General features: G+C 37.3%; 1 protein-coding gene across 1 annotated transcript in view; it reads right to left on the bottom strand.

Moving 5' to 3' along the window:
- The window catches only part of LOC124267284 (pleckstrin homology domain-containing family A member 1-like), an 81,866-nt gene that overhangs the window by 60,847 nt on the left and 203 nt on the right, over nt 1-20,816 (bottom strand). The window contains 2 exon segments of the mRNA XM_046702200.1: nt 11,202-11,261; nt 19,455-19,666. Of these exon segments, the coding sequence (XP_046558156.1) occupies nt 11,202-11,261; nt 19,455-19,595 (201 nt within the window). The 5' untranslated portion in view covers nt 19,596-19,666.

The raw sequence follows: 20,816 nt of genomic DNA on the forward strand, positions 1-20,816 counted from the left end.
GCAGTAAAAATATGGAATATATCCAGGCCAGGCAGGACAATGGTCAACAATGGTCAACAATGGTCACTGGTCAATGTTGTAACAAAGTTAACATTGTCAGCATGGTAAAAACATGTCAAAAACATTTTTTTATTGTTTCACTGAACATCATGTGCATATAGAGTATGATGCTAACTTTTTGTATTTGTAAAGAAATATTATATTCACTATCTATATTCATGATATGTATCAAATTCACTTCACAGTGGATTCTTTCCAGTCCTTATATACACTCATAAACATTATGAAAGTTAGCCAACATGACTAACAATGAAATTATTTGACCAAAGAAATTCACATGACATTCTCTAAATCAGGATATAATGAAAAATCTTATTCAAAGACAAACCCTCATCTTGGGAATATTAGAACTTTCATCACTGCACACAAACACATTTACATCATTTAACAGTTACCAAGTACTTTTATGGACAGATGTACCAAAAACACATAAACCTTTCAGTCCAGGTGAAAATGCAATTAGCAGCTGGTGAAATGATTGACAGGTGACAGATGTTCTCTCTCACCTGCAATCAAGAGTCAGCTCGGCAGTGGACACAAGCTACAGTGTAAAGCACCCTTCTCATATCTCAACAACTACCAAAGGAATTCCTGTGGCTTGCTACATAACAGAAGAACTAATTGTCTCTGACTGAAAACTTAAAGGTGATACCATTCACCTTCAAAAGCAAAGGCAGTTAAAGATGAAAAGAATGTTTGTTGTCAGAAAATTGAAAACATGGGACCCCAATTTTTTTTATAAAGGCAATCTTTATCTTTTGGACTCATCAAAGAAATCTAGTTTTGATATTAGTTTTGAAAGTGAGCTAAACCTGATGGAAACATTATATAATTTCAGGAAAAATATTTTGTAAAAATAAATATATGTTTTAGGGTTACATCACCAGTTACGTGGGTAGCCATTACAAGATAATCGAGACAATGATGAAAGAATTGTCTTTCCTTGTCTGAACAACATTGTTGCAGTTTCATCTGATTTGATTTATTAATTTTCATAATCATGATTATAGTGATGTTTTGTGTAAGAAATTATAAAAATTTGCTACAGTTAAACACACGCATACTCACACAGGAATTAAACTTTCCAGGGATAATCTACATAAGTAGTTTAGAAAAGTGACAAATGGCAGTTTGTATTTATCAATGCCTTCAATGGAAAATTCTTAACTGTATGTGACATATTTTTACAGAAACATTAAAAATGAAGTTTGGTTTGGGCCACGGTAAATTAAATGTTTCATCACATGATTTTGGTTGGTTTGTTGTTTTTTGCCACACTCAGCAATATTCCAGCTATATAAGTGGTCTGTAAATAATCAAGTCTGGACCAGACAATGCAGTGATCATCACACGAAGCAAGTGACATTTCATTTATTTCTTATCTTCTGCATTTTTTAAAAGATGGTTGTGGTCATTGTACGTTATTAACTGACCATGTTATTCATGAATCAGGACTTTCGGAAGGACCATACATACTCTCAAAAAAGATGACCTTTTCGTCTGTGGGTCCTGAGGGAAAATACAATGATGATAGGGGAATGTTTGGTATCAAAGCCTGTATGAAAGACAATCTAATAATTCACCTATTTTTGGCCGTATGCGATTCCGACAGCAGAAGATATACAGTAGTGGTTGCCGAGCTTATGTCAGAAATATATTGCTTTCATGCCTCACTGTTTTCCTGATGGACTGCTTGAAACTTAAGAATTTTTGTCCTGCAGATGATAAAATAAACTGACATAGTTTCCATTTACGCCTTTTTGTTTCTGCCAGCTGAATTTCATCCAAATGGAAAGCAATAAACACATAGTTTAAAATGATAATTTGTATTTGAAACACGAAACTAGCATAAAAAACATCAATCGTTTTTCACCACAATTCTGGATGAGGATATCACGCGGTTCATCATCATTGTGTGGGTCACCTGAGAACACAGCGCCCCCTAGTGGGAATACAGGAACTAGAAAATGAACATTAGCAACAGATTTTGAGACGGGGCGAACTAAATTGAAAACACAACCTGTAGAGACTGAAGCAGATGCTCCACCTGGGCCTGTCGGATGGCTTGCAGGATTGTCTTAAAGGTGTACTATTCAGACAGCATGTGCAGTGTTAACAGAAACTGTTAAAGGGGCTCCTTACCTACAATTGAGTGTGAAGACGGCTAGATGCGTATTTTCTCAGAAACACAGTTACCTTATATAAAATCAAATATCTATTAAATGAAAAATATAATCCAATTTGAACTTAGAATGATGCTTCTCAAACTGAGGTACACTAACATCTATTTTACAGAAAATATGGTTCTTAAATTATAATCATAAAATATACTATTCACACTTTGCTAAGGATCAAATCATTGATTCAACAGAAAACTATGATGTGGGGTCTAATTTGGTTTAACTATCTAAGCTTATTGTAAGCATGGATCCTAGGTTTCAGTATGTCACTGCATCTTGTGGATCCCATACCTGCTATTCAGAGGTGTTGTGTACTTATCAATGACTCATTCCATGATTTCCAAAATGGTTGATTGTTGCCATGAAAACCATTTTATGGTTACTCATGTATCAAGTGCATATGGTTAGATTAAAGTGGCTGTTTGCCTAAAGGGGGGATACCATATCATTATTTATCCTGTTTTAAATGGATACAATTTCAAATTATAAATCTATGTTTAAGTAAAGTTTGGAATTTTTGTGATCCTTAGCAAAGTGTGAGTAGTATATAAATGAAAAGGAGCCCAAAGACTTTCTTCATTTTGAGAAATTGTTCCTGACACTCTGGTAATCTAGACTTGCCACATATTCTAGACTTGCATGGGCTTTAACTGATATATTTGTTTCAGGGTCTGTATGGCAGGTCTGAGACTTTGTAGACTTGTGTTTCATTCATTTCTTTTGTTAATTAGTTTAATTCTGGGAGTCAGACTAGCAGTCAGCCTGATGGTGTAGTGGATAGAGCGTCTGCCCGGAGAGCTGGAGGCTGGTGGTTCAGTCCTCAGCCAAGTCATACTAAAGCTGTTAACAGATGCTACTTATCATTACCCTGCCTGGTTCACTGGGGATAGAACATGGACTAATCTGTATATAATATGTAAAGGTGGCATATTTATGTTAAACTGCCTATCTTAGTTAGCAACCCGTGAAGGTATGGGTTAGAATGAACCTTCAGTAACCCATGCTTGTCATAAGAGGCGACTAATGGGATCGGGTGGTCAGGCTCGCTGGCTTGGTGGACACATGTTTTTCGATGCTCATGATGTTCATCACTGGATTGTCTGGTCCAGGCTCGATTATTTACAGACCATATAGCTGGAATATTGCTGAGTGCAGCAATAAACAACCAGCCAACCAAACAACCAACCTACCAACCAACAACCTACACTTGGGTCTAACTAACATTAGTTCCTAAGAGTACAAGCAGACACACACACAAAAGCATGTTATTCCAATTTAACTAATTTAAGTGCAATAGGGGCTAAACCATATTTCATCTCATACACCCGTGAAGATCCAAGTTAGAATTGATCTTCAGCAACCAAGATTTGTCATCAGAGGCGACTAACAGGATCGGGTGGTCAGGCTTGGTGACTTGGCTGACACATGTCATCATATCCCAATTGCATGGATTGATGTTCATGATGTTGATCACTGGATTGTCTGGTCCAAACTTGATTATTTGCAGAACACTGCCATTTAGTTGGAATATTACTCAGAGCTGCGTTAAACAGCTAACCAACCAACCAACAAACCCAACATCTCATCTCACGAGTGTTTTTGCTGTGCAGGGGCGGTGGGGTAGCCTAGTGGTTAAAGCGTTGGCTAGTCACGCTGAAGACCCCGGTTCCATTCCCCACATGGGTACAATGTGTGAAGCCCATTTCTGGTGTCACCTGCTGTGATCTTACTGGAATATTGCTAAAACGGCGTAAAACCAAACTCACTCACTCACTCACTTTTGCTGTTCAGAGATACATTACTTTCAACAAAGGATGCCATCTTAGTAACCCTTCTGTATTGACATAGATATGTACATTTATCGTGAAGTTATCGATTTAATACAATATTTATCTGCAATGATAAAACTGTGATTCCATCTGAGAGAAATAACCTTTAACAATTTGAAGACAGAGCCAGATTTCAGTATGCCTCAATGACTATGATTTTCATTCAATCAGTAAAAAGATATACAATAAGAATAACATTTGTCTGCTCTTATGAAATAAAATATTTACCTCATCTTGCAACCAGACAAATTTGACAACCTGATTTATGGCCATATCAATATCATCTGGTCAAGTCCCTCAGCGAGGTAAACCTCATACTTAAAGTATCAGATCACAACAATATACGATAAAAGTAAGTATCATATCGCAACAAAATGTTCATTACAGGCAAATATTCGATACTAATATGATCTTTTAAGATCCAAAATTCTCTGGAGACTTTTGATTTTATTTGTGTAATAAATAGAATACCATCTCTCAATTTATGGTCATCATGTGTTTGTATATTGGAATATATATCATACAATAAATATATAATCACAAGATATCATGTGTTCATTTACCTGTGAATACAGAAGTGCTACACTGTCACTGTGGAATGTCTAGTTTTACTATCATTTCTCACTAAATCCCTAGACAAATCTAGATCACACTGGATGTGGTTGGTTTCCTTGATTTCACAACAGAGGAAGATTAAGTGAGTTTAGTTCTACGCCACTTTTAGCAATATTCCAGCAATATCATGGCTGGGGACACCAGAAATGGGCTTCACACGTTGTACCCATGTGAGGAAACGAACCCAGGTGTTCAGCTTGATGAGTGAACGCTTTAACCATTCGGCTAGCCCACCACCCCAACAGAGGAAGAAAGATTTAAATGAAAAAAAAATGTGTTACTACTACTAAGTACGTTTACAGTATTTAAAAGAAATGTCTTCACTGTTTAAGTGTCTAAGTCCTTGAACTGAGATGAAACAACAAATATGAAATGATCTTCAAACATGAATAAAATAACTGAAGATCCATAAAGCAGGAAGCAGATCAGGAACAACATTGTTGTTTCACTGTAACAACAGTTACAGAAACAGTGTGTTGCACAAGATTAGCTGTGAAGGTCCATGAAGCAGAAGGCAGATCAGGAACAACATTGTCGTTTCACTCAAACAACAGTTACAGAAACAGTGTGTTGCACAAGAACTGCCGCTCTGAGCTGTATTGATGTTTCAGGGTCGGCTTGCCATAGGGTCATCGACAGGTCAGCGCGGCGTGTTTACAGTAGTGGACAGCAGGTAACACTACACCACCACATTGACTGGACAGGGAAGTGACATTTGTTTTGCTGGCTGACCTATAGGTTATTGGCTATATCCAGCAACCATGTTTACTGCCCTTCCAAGGGGTATAAATGAAACCTACATCGTGAAAAACACACTGATATAACACGCCAAATCTATTCTCATTCACTGGTTCTCTCATGTTAAGACACATCACAATCAATTTGTATTTTGTATTTAAGATAATTTTCTGTATAAAGCATTGTTAGATTTTTAAATCACTAAGTCAGATATTAACTATTTTTTTAATCATAATACACTGGTCACATAAATAGCTGTAGTAAATATGTTTTTTGAAATATCATTAAACATTTGTATATAATACTTCATCACGTACATTTACAGAAGAAACAGAACTTTGTTAAGTAACCTAAAGGTTCTATATTGTTCATGATCAGGGGTGGAAATAATTTTAAAGTTGCTAGTGTACTCCGGTACAGTGGCACATGTAAAATCACTTGCCCTGATAATTTTTCCACTATACCGGCCGTTTTCTTGTTGATTTTTAAAATAAACAACATAATTAACATTGGAATATCAACTGGACATCGGTACAGTGTGAAATACAAATTTGCTTGCCCGACAGAAAAAAACACTGGACTTGGGCGTCGGGCAATGGGTTATTTCCACCCTTGATGATAGGACAGTACCGGTAACAGGTTAACCGTTATTCAAAGAACAGATGGTACTTTTGTCATGTTAACAGTAGTGCATCAACCAAGTCATACATCATGTTTGTCACCAAGAAGAGAAAATCTGATAATTGCTATACTATCATGAAATGGTTATTTAATGTGAAGTTTACACTATATACATATAATGGTTATTTAATGTGAAGTTTACACTATATACATATATATCAAAGACATTCAAGTTACATCCCCAAGAAAGACCTCTGTATTCCCATCCACAAATATACTTAAGTGTTGTTTTTGACTCTCTAATCGTAAGGGACAGTGGGGTAGCCTAGTGCTTAGATCGGTCTCTCGTCACGCTGAAGGCCCAGGTTCGATTCCCCACATGGGTACAATGTGTGAACCCCATTTATGGTGTCCCCCGCCGTGATATTGCTGGAATATTGCTAAAAGCATTGTAAAACTAAACTAATCTTAAACATTCAGTGGAAGGTGGGGTAGCTCAGAGGTTAAAGCATTGGCTCGTCAGGCCAAAGGCCTGGGTTTGATTCCGTACCCAGGTTCAACAACTGAAGCCAATTTTTGTGTCCCCCATCATGATATTGGTGGAAACTTGCCTTGATGGGCATAAACTCCCTCAGCATTCGTTTGGAAATGGCAGAGAGTTTGAGTGCATGCCCAATCATAAATATCCTCTTCCCATTCTAGTCAACTAAACATAGAAATACACAACCACATATCATCCACGTCTATTACTGACAGAGAAAGTCTACAGCAATCCTTGAATATACCTCAGTATCTAATTGCCTTGTCAATATAATCACAAATATGATCATCCAGTTGATAAATGATGATTAATACTTGTAATCACCAGATTCAACAAATACCATCAGATTGATCAAGACGGCCATTTTGACGTCTCACACTCGATGTGAATGAACCCACCATGACTGACAGACTACAACTATTGTCACCTCTCCTTCAGAGAAACTATTATATCTGTCGATACAGCTGCTTGGTGTTGTAGAAAGTGTAAACCAGAAGCTATACTTAATAAAAGAAACTGTGTTTACATACTTTGTGGTACAATGTGGTACATGAAGTGATAAAGATCTCCTTTCTATTTGTCAGTGTTCACTGGAGAATGAACCTTCATAGAGTGCAGGCACCTCTTATGACCATCATAGGTTGGCTAGCCTTGCTCCAAGGCTGTACTGAAGGCTTAAGCCCATGGATGTACATATAGCAATTCTATCCTTTAAAAGCACAAGTCAAGATAAGGGGACTAAGGACATCTGTCTGTTATTATTTGTTTTGTTTTAGAAATTATCATTTAAACTATTCATTATTACCTTAAAGATTTGTGCAAATCTAGTTGCTGGGATTGCTTCGTCTTTGAATATATATGTTTGATAGAAACAAATAATTCATTTCCAATAATTATTGAAAAGGAGCCCCAGTAAGAAGGATGATTCAGAAACTGTGGAAATCTTGACTTGCTTCGTTTAGGGCCTTAGGATTGCAGAAAGGGACAGGCAGAAGCGAAAATAATGTAGTTCAGGAACTGTGAGATAGACTAGAAACCTATTCTTGGGATCTAACATGCCACACACTGAAATCCAATTAAACACCTCTTTCCACAAATGTAAGACATAAAAGACAACATCAAACAGGATTGGGTGTTTGACCTGAACTGTTTGAAGTTTGATGCATGTGTTCATATCCCAATTGTGTAGGTCAATGCTGATCATACCAATCAAACGATTATCTGGTCCAGACTGGATTATTTACCATCATACAGTCGGAATATTCAATGTGGCGATAGACAACACACAAACACAAGACAACAAGTGAGTGAGAGAGTTTAGTTTTAAGCCGCACTCAGCAATATTCCTGCCATATGGCGGTGGTCTGTAAACAATCGAGTCTGGACCAGGCAATCCAGTGATCAACATCATGAGCATCGATCTACAAAATTGGGATGAGATGACATGTGTCAGCCAAGTCGGCGAGCCTGACCACCCGATCCCGTTAGTCACCTCTTACGACAAGCATGGGTTGCTGAAGACTACTTCAAACCCGAAACGTAGGGTCTGTATTGTAATGTTCCATGTAAAATGCAAACAGGTAGAAAGATGACGACATGGTAGAGCTGAAACATCATCATTTCCTGCTGAAAGTTCCTATTCTAGATCCTGTCTGACATAACACTGTAGGGACATCCCTGATAATGGTGGACTTATCTGGTTTCTGAGTCAGACAAATGCTCCACCACAACTTCCTGTGGTTGAGATCACAAAGACCACCACTCAACATGGCCGACATTCCATCACCTCCCCCTATACCAGATAAAAGATCCTTTGGCTAGATTTATATTATTTCCTTGATTCACAACCATTGTCAGTAAGTTGGGGATAGATAATTGAAAAAAAAGGACATTTCCAGCTCTTGACTGAGTGAGTGAGTATAGTTTTATGCTGGGTTAGAATTGATCTTCAGCAACCCATACATGTCGTAAGAGGCAACTAACAGGACCGGGTGGTTAGGCTCGCTGACTTGGTTGACACATGATGTCATGTCCCAGTTCCGTTTTTCGATGCTCATGATGTTCATCACTGGATTGTCTGGTCCAGACTCGATTACTTACAGACCACCAACATATAGCTGGAATACAGCTGAGTGCAGTGTTAAACAACAAAGCGACAAAACAGATTTATATTCACCTTACACAAAACTTTTTCCGGGACTTATGCTAGACAATGTGATGTGAGGTGAAATTGGGTTTAACGTCATGCTTGAGAATATTTCGCTCATATGACGACGTGCATGAGTGTGTATGTGTAAGTGCGGCTGCTTGTACTAGCCCAGACTGAAGCTGGTTTTATAGTGCTAGCCCACTGAGATACCATGCCGCAGTGAAGCATGAATACCCAACTCAGACACATTATACTGACTCCGAGCCGACCAGTCCTTGTTGTACCCATTAATACCGAGCGCCAGGCAGGGACCAACAAGTACCACATTTTAACGTCTTTTGGTATGATGCGGTCGGGGAATGCTAGACAATGAGGTGATTGTAATACATGTATGTAGTTTGATAATCTTCCTGGATGATTTGAAGCATCACGTTAACACAGCAGGAAGTGAATACACCTTGTTCACGAGAATACAACACTGGGTTTGACAAACAGTATAGAGAATAACAAACTGTTGTAATATAAACAGTATGAACCGTTATTGAACGTCTAGTAAACATTACAGACTGTTCAGTTCTCAGCTCTGAAGGAGACTACAGTAGCCACTAAATATACTTCCTGGGTGTTGCAGTATAATAGATTTTACAGAAAGGGAATTAATGCTTTGAAAGGCAAACAGAAGATAGCCGAAGGTTTTTCAGTCCAAAAATAGTTCACCTGGCTTTGAAGTTTATATTGGCACATATCCAACTGTAGACAGGAATATTGTGGTGAAATAATTTATACAAAAATTCATTATTTATTATTACCACAAAAAAGCGATAAATTAGGATTCAGGTATTAGGAAATGTTAGTTTCACCATGATCAGTAACAGCTTAGAGAAAGACACACCAGTCAATGGCAATAAATACTCATCTCACAGACAAACTACCATCTATAAGCCGAATTTTGAGGACCATATGGTCATCTTATCCATGGGTTACGCTTTCGGTAAACTTTTTCCAGGGGTAAGAAAACAACATCGTATCACTTCGCCTGAACAAACAACAGAAGATGACTTTGTCAGTAGAGACGTCAAATTTGCAATTAAACATCACTAGACAAGATTATTTACCTTTTAAGTTCAAAGTTGTTTTTGCTGGGCACTGTATTATTTGCAGGGATTAACTTTTGATCGACTTATGCACGAAACATACCATTTTGACACTGATTTTAAGGGTCAAGTTTGGGGGTCGTCTTATCCATGGGGTCGTCTTATAAGCGGTCATATACGGTACTCAAAAAGGTATAAATTATGTCTACATAGTTTAAAAGACGTTTCTTGATGACTCAAAGCATAAGGTAACAATGACCCATCCCTTAGGCACACTTTCAGTAAGACTGACTGACTGACTGAGTTTAGTTTTACGCCGCTTTTAGCAATATTCCAGCAACATCACGGCGGGGGACACCAGAAATGGGCTTAACACATTGTGCCCATGTGGGGAATCGAACCCGGGGTCTTCGGCGTGACGAGCCAACGCTTTAACCACTAGGCTACCTCACCGCCCTTCAGTAATACATTAAAGCTATGTCTCCATTGATTACTTCTTTGCCTTGATTTGTTTTATAAGGCAAAAATGTCATCACCTATATTAGAATAACATTATGCAGATACCTCGATCTAGGCTCATTAAGATTTAGCCCAGTATAAGCGTATATATTGTAGTATAAGCGTATATTTTGTAATACCATAAATCATCCAGTAAATGTGTCAACAAGATTAGTGCCAGTTCAGTTAGGATTAACAAGATTACGTACTCCCCTCTGTCTGGTCATTTCATTTATTTTAGGGTATTGTGGGCACACCCCATTTTATAGCATCAACGAATAGTAATTATTTCATTGTTTCAAGTAAATAGTTAGAAAATGAAAATGTTAGGCAGTATGGTTTAGACTCCCCAACACAGGTTAGCTCTAAGTGACCATATTAGGACTGACTGAGTTTAGTTTTACGCCGCTTTTAGCAATATTCCAGCAATATCACTGTCGGGGACACCAGAAATAGGCTTCACACATTGTGCCCATGTGGGGAATCGAACCCGGATCTTCGGCCTGATGAGCCAACGCTTTAACCACTAGGCTACCCAACGCCCCGACCATATTAGGATGTTGACGTATTAGATAGCTATAAAATAGGTACTGGCAACTAGTACCTCTGTCCTGACCCAACACAGCCAGGCATCTGAAGCCTGACTAAGAGTCATGTCATCCTGTTCATCAGGGCCCCATTTCTTAAAGCTATCGTAGCGCTACGACTGTAGTAAGTCTATGTTACAGTATAGGAGTTACGAGAGTCATAGCGCTATGATAGACTTGTGAAACAGGGCCCTGATATGCACACAAACACTAATATATTTGATACGCACACATACAGTCATATATTTAACACCTACTCACAACAAAAATGAATACATGTAACACCTACCTTGGACACGTATTGTAGGAATATTTCCCCCACAGAGTTCCTCCATGTTGCAGGCAGGTTCTATAAACAAACATACAAGTATCAATCATTTTCCGCCATACTTCTTATCTAACATAACAAGATTTATACAATAAATGATAAACTCTGCAAGATAACATGTTTTGAATATAAATTAATGTTGTCTGGTTTTTGTTTTTTGTTTTTGTTTTTGTTTTTATTTTTCCATTTATGTTATTATATATATATATATATATTATCATATATATATATATATATATTAGAGAACTTAGACAACATTGAGTCTGATTTTTCTTCCAGGTTACCCAGTTTATAGATTCAGTTTACACAGTTAGTGGTCGTGAAAAAAATATAGAACTGCAAAACAATTTTTACTTGATCTTGTCACTATATAGTAGACAGTGGGATAGAAAATGCCTTGCCACTTTTAGAACTATTTACTTATGTGTAATAAATTGACAGACTTGGTGACAAAAGTAACCACACACACAATTCTCAGTTATTCCATATTCGCGAAATATGGGTCAGAGGGTCTGTAAACAGAATATTACAAAAAACAACACTGCCACCTAGTGACATACTTGATTTCAATGTCCAGGGTAGGTAACTGTGTCTGAGTGAGTGAGTTTAGTTTTACGCCACACTCAGCAATATTCCAGCTATATGGCGGCGGTCTGTAAATAATCGAGTCTGGACCAGACAATTCAGTGATCAACAGCACGAGCACTGATATGCGCAATTGGGAACCCAATGACATGTGTCAAGCAACTCAGCGAGCCTGACCACCCAATCCCGTTAGTCGCCTCTTTCGACAAGCATGGGTTACTGAAGATCAATTCCAACCCGGACCTTCTGAGGGTAGACTGAAGTAAACAATGCACTAGACATACTTGGTGAAAGTAGTGTTGTTCAAAAGCGACAATTCAAGCTGTGCTATTAATAATGATGGTTCAGACCTAGAGTCACTTAATATTCCCCAGCATGTAAACCTTCTCATTGAGCATTTCATTTTTGTTTGGGTAGTCGATATAATTTCACTGACTCAGGTTGAGTGTCTTTATATTTTTTAAAGTAACATATTTTTAAATGAATTGTTGGTGTATCAGGCTAAAGAACGTGCTTCTTGTTATCTTTAATTATGAAAATAATTTGATTTGAACAGCCGGTACTGTTTCACCATCGTTTTCCATGTGCTTCCTTAAACAGGAACAAACATGACGTATACTTCAACATGTTCAATATAACATCAATGATACACATGAAGATAACAGTCAGCAAACAGTTGCACTCCCATGCACTGTCAATAGTAGATGAGTGCATGTATGTCTCCAATTTTTTTGCAAATAAAGTTGCCGAGATGCTGTTTTTCAGGATGATATTTAACAGATTAATGAAACAAATACGGAATGTTATCGGGGATGATCGGGTAAGACTGTGAGCATGTGACTTTCACAAGACTAGCTTCAGTTTTGTAGAGTGAGTGAGTGAGTGAGTGAGTGAGTGAGTGAGTGAGTGAGTGAGTGAGTGAGTGAGTGAGTGAGTGAGTGAGTGAGTGAGTGAGTGAGTGAGTGAGTGAGTGAGTGAGTGAGTGAGTGAGTGAGTGAGTGAGTGAGGTTTTATGATGCATTTAGCAATATTCCAGCAATATCACAGTGGGGGACACCAGAAATGGGCTTCACTCATTGTACAAATACAGGCAATCGAACCTGGGTCTTCAGCGTGATAAGCGAACACTTTAACCACTAGGCTACCCCACCACCCTCAGTCTGGTAGAGGAGAAGTGAATATGGTATGTTCAGATCTTAAAACTTACTGACTCATATTCAGCAACTGAAGAAATCTTGACGTGCCAAAGAAAGGTAAATATTGTGAAACTTCAGATTCAGTGAGTGAGTGTCATTTTACACCTCTTTTAGCAATATTCCACCAATATCATGAGGAGATATCAGAAATGAGCTTCACACATTCTATCCATATGGGAAATCAAACTCAGATCTTTGGCATGATGAGAAAACACTTTAAAAACTGTGCTACCCCACCTCCCTACTTTGGAGTCAGGGATCGTTTTTAACCTGAAGTATTCCAGGTTTAAGATAGTAGTCTGTCAATAATCAGACAGGATAGTCAAGTGATCGACATCATGAGCATCTGTTTCATCAGATGTTTGATAGGCATTTAGAAGTTGGTAGGGTAATACAACACACTTGGTATGGATGTGCAACTTCTTTATTATTTACACACGATGTTTCAGGGCTAATACTTGCCCCTTCATCAGGTGAATGACAGTGAATAGTTACAGAGGTATATATAGTATGTACAGGAAGCTAGAGTGTTGTTTTACAAACGATATATATACTAATTTCCCTCCAACAATGGTGTTTACCAAAACATGCTGTACATCCCATCGCCTAATTTCTTTTATTGTACATCCCAATCACCTAATCTCTATCACTGTATATCCGTTACTGACTTCCATCTGTGGTCATTCACTCTATGTAAACATGTAGTACAAACAGTATGTATTTAGCTTAATCCCCTCACCAATCTGTTGTAATAACAACTCTGTGGCTTCCTGTACATACTATTAGAGCTGTGACGATATTTCGTAGTATCGATAATCGCGATACTTTATCCGACTATAAATATATCGATACTTTTTTTCATATCGTGATATGTATCGTTGACCTTAAAATTATTAATTTTCACCAGAAATTGGCGGTTATGTCAAAATTTACACTGTTACTTGCTACCAAAATATACATTTTGAAAGAAAATAACTAAAGATAGCATATCGTGACATGCATCGAATCGAATCGTATCGTTCCAAGATATCGCAAGACGTATCGTATCGTGAAATTTCTGTATCGGCACACCTCTAGATACTATATATACCTCGGTAACTATTCACTGTCATTCACCTGATGAAGGGGCAAGTATTAGCCCAGAAACATCGTGTGTAAATAATAAAGATTTAGTTGCACATCCATAGCAAGTGTGTTGTATCTGTTTCATTGAACTGAGGTACAACAACATGCATCAACCTCGTCATCAAGTTTCACTGGCCAATCCAGTTTGTTTCCCCTAGGCAGTCGGGTAGCCTTGTGGTTAAAGTGTACGCTCGCCATGCCTAAGACCCAGGTTTGATTCCCCACAAGGGTACAATATGCGAAGCCCATTTCTGGTGTCCCCACTGTGATATTGCTGCTAAAAGCGGCGTAAAGCCCAACTCAATCACTCTTCTTTAATCAAGGGATCTGTATGAGAGACTACAGGCACTACAAACACACTAAATCCCCTCAGAGGAACATAATGAAGTTGGAATGGAAATGGCATAAAAAAGTATCATAATTTAATTAAAATAAGTCCCTAAAGAACTTGTCCATCAGCACGATCAAGGTCACAACAGCCATTACCTTCTATCAGTAACAGATGTTGTACAAGGTGTTGCGAGAGCATGTTGGTACACAAACCGTGACAAACAGCCCCAAGCATACTGCAACAGCCTTACCTGGACTTACAACCTGTAAGCCATAGTTACGTACATGTTATCACAGATAACATGGATTACAGAGCGTAAATACCTGAGCCTGGGTTGACCCTAATCTGCTAATAATGACAGCCTCTGGTCAGTTGGAAAGAAGTGACCACACCCACTCTAGTTCATACCTGTCAATTTCTGGGAATTAGTTCAAAGAAAAGAATTACATGTACTAAAGATTGTATTAAAGATGCAAGCACTGAATATGCCCTGAAGACTGAAATCCAGATGTGTGCATTGAATGGGGAATAAAGATTTTATTCCAAGATGTAGGCATTGGATGCAGCCTGAAGACTTTGTTGAAGATGTAGGCATTGGATGCAGCCTGAAGACTGTATTCATCATGTAGGCATTGAAAGTGGAATAAAGATTTTATTCCAAGATGTAGGCATTTAATGCATCCTTAAGACTGTATTCATCATGCAGGCATGGAAGGCAGCCTGAAGACTGTATTTAAGATGTAGGCATTGAATATGGCCTGGAGACTGAATTTCAACATTGAAAGCAGCCTGAAGACTGTGTCCAACATGTAGGCATTGAATTTCTAAGGCAATACACAGGTCATGTGTAAAGCCACAAGGTTTTCAGCCAATGCATGGTGTCATGTTACCATGGCTACTGATCATAAAGATGACTCCAGCAACTATACAGGGATTGTGTTCACCACCATGCAGATAAATACAACCTTGACCTTGGCAACTACCTCAGTACGCTAAGTGTACACAGCCACAAAGAGTCCTACGCAAGAAAGATTTTTATCTGATTTGATATGTGTAAGAAATATTTCCCATGAACTGAAAGTTGGGGTTCAAATGTGAAAACATTGAGTTCCGATTACCAATCCATATTTGGTACTGAATTTATTACTATCAACATGATCAAGGACACATGCTGTTACACACAGAAGGGATATAATAATTGCATTATTCAGGCAGAATTGAATTATTTTGCTATGAAACACATTTCACACACAAACTTGCGATTAAGCTTGGCACACACACATTGATTCTGTTTGAATAAATCTGTAATCTGAACCAGATCTATTTCTTAGTTAACGGTAATCCTACCAACATGACCGAAAAACACCAAGAAACCACACAAAACATTTCTGTAAAGCGACACCCCCCTGCATTGTACCAGCCATCATGAAACTGTATGTGAAACGCTGGATACTCCCTGACTGAGAGAAACACTATCACATTTGACATTTTATAGTCTGACACACTGACATATATTCTGCTGTTTGAAACACTAACTTACATTAACAATTATAGTTTATTTATGGTTCTGCCATGAAACGTAATTGCCACATCAATGAGTCATCACAAAGCGTGTACTGTGGAATAACGGTGGTTGCCCTGGTGATCGGGATTGGTTTGGGGCAAGGATTAAAGGTTACCTCACTGCTACACTTTGCTTTTCCTTGTATGCTTTCAAGTATACTAGTTTGTTTCGTTGTATGTTTGTTTAATGGCGCACCCAGCAATATTCCAGCTATATGGTGGCAGTCTGTAAACAATTGAGTCCAGACCAAACAATCTAGTGATCAACTGCATGAGCATCAATATCTACGCAATTAGGATACAATGACATGTCAACCAAGTCAGCGAGCCTGACCACCGATCCCATAATCGCCCCTACGACAAGCATGGGTTGCTGAAGACCAATTCTTGCCTGGATCTTCAGGGTTTTGCATGCCAGTGTTTAAGGTAACTCAGAAAAACACCCCCTCAATTCAAAGTTAAACATGTCCCATAAACCTGTGCTCTTAATTTTTAAGACAACAAAATATTAATTCTATATCATGACTTCACTGACTGACTGACTGAGTTTGGTTTTACGCCGCTCTTAGCAATATTCCAGCAACATCACGGCAGGGGACATCAGAAATGGGCTTCACACATTGTACCCATGTGGGGATTTGAACCCGGGTCTTCGGCGTGACGAGCCAATGCTTTAACCACTGGGCTACCCCACCGTCCATGACTTAGAACAAGCCTGACCCAGCCAAAAACAATAGTTCAGTGAATTTAAAAGTTCAAAGTGAATTTAAATACATGGTATAACATTTTGGACTAAATATAAACCCACAATTATCCAACGGACATGCTTGTAAATGTCAAGACCAAAAACAAATTAAATTTGGCTCCGACTCCAAAAAGGTTTTGCAGTGCAATATGACAGGGAATTCCTCAACAGCTTAGTGCTTAATTTCATTATAGTTATACAAGTGACTGCTTTTGTCTAATTTCTGTGTCAATCATCTTAAGATTGACACCCTGCCCCTATGACCAACTGCCTTCAACAGGACCAGTGTTAGTAAAAATGGTAAGTTGTTTCATCATCCATGTCCATTTCTGGTATCGCCTGCAATGATATTGCTGGAATATTCCTAAAAGGGGTGTAAACGTAACTCACTCACTCACTGTTTATCATCCAACTTCAATATTTAATAAAAAGAGATAAACATGTTTATTAAAATTAAACATCCCCTTTAAAATAATCAAAATGAAAAATACATATGAATTAAGAAATTATGACCATATATGGAGATATGTATGGAGTAATTTCACTTTGCCTGCACAAAAGATTCTACATCATTTATCACCCAGGGAGTATATTTTCGAAGCTCTCTTAGCGCTAAGATAGTCGTAAGCTAATGTTAATGTATGGCACTTACGACAATCTTAGTGCTAAGAGAGCTTCGAAAATCTGGGCCCAGGTGAAGTATCATTATCATCATGATTAATACATCAACGAAAAAGGATAATAATAATAAACACGAAATACAAAATTCTGAATAGCTGGGCAAAAGGGAATAGATGTATCATCTCTAGCAAGTAAATCATTTCTTAATATTTGCAATGTACTATAAATGTTTACTTTTTAAACTCACCTATAATCAGATAATTATTCAGATCAATGTTAAAAATGAAACTACCTAAACAATCTACTATAACTATTTCCTACAGGTGGGTTAGGAAATTCTACGTATTTTGTCACATAAGTAGGTCTCAGAATTGAAAGCATTTCCTTGTTTCCCTTCATTCCTCTTGAACAAAGACCAAACAAAGCATTCATTCTAAATAACTTCCTGTACCTTCAACTTTCTTTTCAATTAGTAGTATCAATCAATACGTTCAGGTATGTAATCAGCAATAATCAGTTATGGTTTTTAAAATCAACCTGATGAGCTTGTATCTTAAATATTGTTGAATACTGTTTAATTCCAAGCAGATGTTCATTACACTCATACCATCCTTAAAATTCATCAAAGCTGATTACTTTGGCACCCACATAATATTTCAACCCTGCCACAAGTTAAACACCTAACAGATTTTAAATATTTTGGTATTTAAAATAATTAATCTTTTAATGCATTTCAAATTTACAGGAAGTTTCAATCAGACAGATTTCTGAAATTAAAAACTTTTTTACTAACTATAGCATAGCAACCTTATTTTTTGACATATTGCCAAGATGGCTGTCACTGTGGCCATATTGCTTTTCAGTCCAGATTCCAATGAGAAAGTAAAAATCATATATGGTATCTGCTTCACGCTTACAGATTTTCACTTCTATAAGCCTAATGTTTTTTTCAGTAAATAATCTTTCAATCAATCAACAGTTTCTGGACAAGATGTCAGAATTTCCTGAATGAGAAACAATGTCGATAGCAGAAACATCATCCATGGCCAATGTGTCCAATTAAGCAAATTTGACCAAAAAGGACATGGAAAGGCCTTTGACACTAACAAGAAGTTCTGTTATAAAAGGTATTAATAATATTTTAATAAACAGTAATAAACAAGATAATAAAATCTCATGTTACCATAGTTTCATCTTGCATATTTTCAGGGCCCATCTCATCATTTAGACCTTTAACCATGTCAACAGTTCAAAGGGAAATTACATTCTATGGCGCAAAAGTCCAGTCTAGTAGAGGTCTTGACATTTTAAGGAGTGTTATTTTTAACAGAAACACTGTCTTTTGCACTTTTGTTATCTGCTAGATTAATTCACAATGTTTCAGAAAAACAAAGTGCACTGTGTATGATATGACTCAAACTTGATAGGATTGAAGATGTTTGGAAGCAGCATGTAGACAAGCTCTTTCTGGCTCCGAAGGTCTGTATGATTTGTGATCATAGACTTAGTAGACAAATAATAAAACTGAAGTTTTCTCATGAGTGACATATAGATAATGGCCAAATAGTACTGATAATATGTCACACAAAATTTGTAACAATTATTCTGTATTGATCAATGATGCATGATCCCTAATGACACATTGTACTTGACCTTGTTATCAACTATTAAACTATGTTACACGACATTTGTAACAAGTCTTTCACCACTGCCTTCAATATTTGACAATATTCAGATTGGGCTCATTATCGTGGTGTGGTGAAGCAGCATAGTAGTTAAAGTGTTTGTTTATGATACTGAAGACTCGGGTTTGATTCCCGCCAGGGTACAATGTATGAAGCCCATTTCTGGTGTCCACTGCAATGATATTGCTGGTAAATTGCTAAAAGCAGCGTAAAACTAAACTCACTCACTTATCAGCATCTCTCCTTCAACAACTGCCTTAAAATTGAACAGTGCTGCTAGTAATGATAATATCTTTATCATCAACTCCAATATATAATCAACTATTGAAGCTACTATCTCACTGATGGCTATCAGCTACTTACATTGGGGTTGTCCATATAGTACAGCAGGCGCTCATTGTTTTGATCCAGTAGGAAGTATCTCCGTATAAAACTGCCACTATTTTCAATCTCCTCAATATTGAGAAAACCACATGTTCTGCCGTACTTGTCTACATAGGGCATGGTCACATACTGTGACGACACTGCGATGACAGTCACGTGACAGGGCTTGTCAATTGCCAGATATCATCTATCTGCAACACAAAACACATGAATCAAATTTCCATTTGACAACATGACAGAAACACATTTCATATTAAACTCGTTTTTATTACGGTAGGTCTGTTCTCTTCAACTTTTAATATACGACTTCATAACAAAAATTATGTAAAAGATAAGTTGAAAAGGAGTTCATGGGTCTAACAGTGGGCTATCTGAAGATAAGAGACTATTCTTACAATGTGGCAATGTTCTTTACAGTCAATATTCCAGTTCCATTTTGATCATTACATCCATAACTTTATCCTTTAAATAATATGTTGATATAAATATTGTCCTTTGACAAGATAATTTCATCTTTAAACTGTATCTGCTTGTGTACTTGATAACAAATGCTCTGAATGAAATACATGTATCTATATTTGATAGAAGATATATATAACACAAAACTATGTACGGTCTGCACATTTACACAGAGCCCAAAATTATGCTTCAATCTGAAATTCTGAACTTTACAATGATATAATTTAGTCCCATTTCAACCTATTCTAGTTTTACTCTTGCATCACGTAACAATGACCCATCAAATGTAGAACCTCAAAGAAAATATAAAACATGCATGGATCAAATTCCTTAAAAAATACTACATAGTGTAAAATTAAAATATGTATGTTGAAAAATCATCTGAGATACCACGAAAAATTATTATCATGATTGACCACGATAATCAAAACATCCTCATTAAAAAATTACTCCTTCGGTACAATTATTTTTAGACGTATATTCTTGTGAATTAAAATTCAATTTAAACGAGTCATAAGTTTAAGAGAAATTTCACACTCACACAGGGCACTTAAAAGAAATAAATCCACGGTAAGCGTCTGTAAAATAATACCATGTTCTTCTTGTAATTTCAAACAAATCTGAGAGAAAATAATGCACTGTGAGAAACGTAATATGCGTTCTAGGTCTAAATATGTATTCGTGATTATTTTAAATTGTTTTATTGATATTGCAACATAAAGCAGAGTGCATGTGTAGAACAGTGAGTATCACCTGATACACAATAGCGGGGTAACGGTTCAACACCATTATACCTGGTTAATTTTGTCCTATAAACGCGTGCATGCTCGCCAAAGTCAGTCTATCGTGAAAGAATTGAATAAACAAATCGCTCCAGCTGAG

This window comes from Haliotis rubra, unplaced genomic scaffold (genome assembly GCF_003918875.1).
Source record: "Haliotis rubra isolate DU_JTF1 unplaced genomic scaffold, ASM391887v1 Scf130, whole genome shotgun sequence".
NCBI lineage: Eukaryota > Metazoa > Mollusca > Gastropoda > Lepetellida > Haliotidae > Haliotis > Haliotis rubra.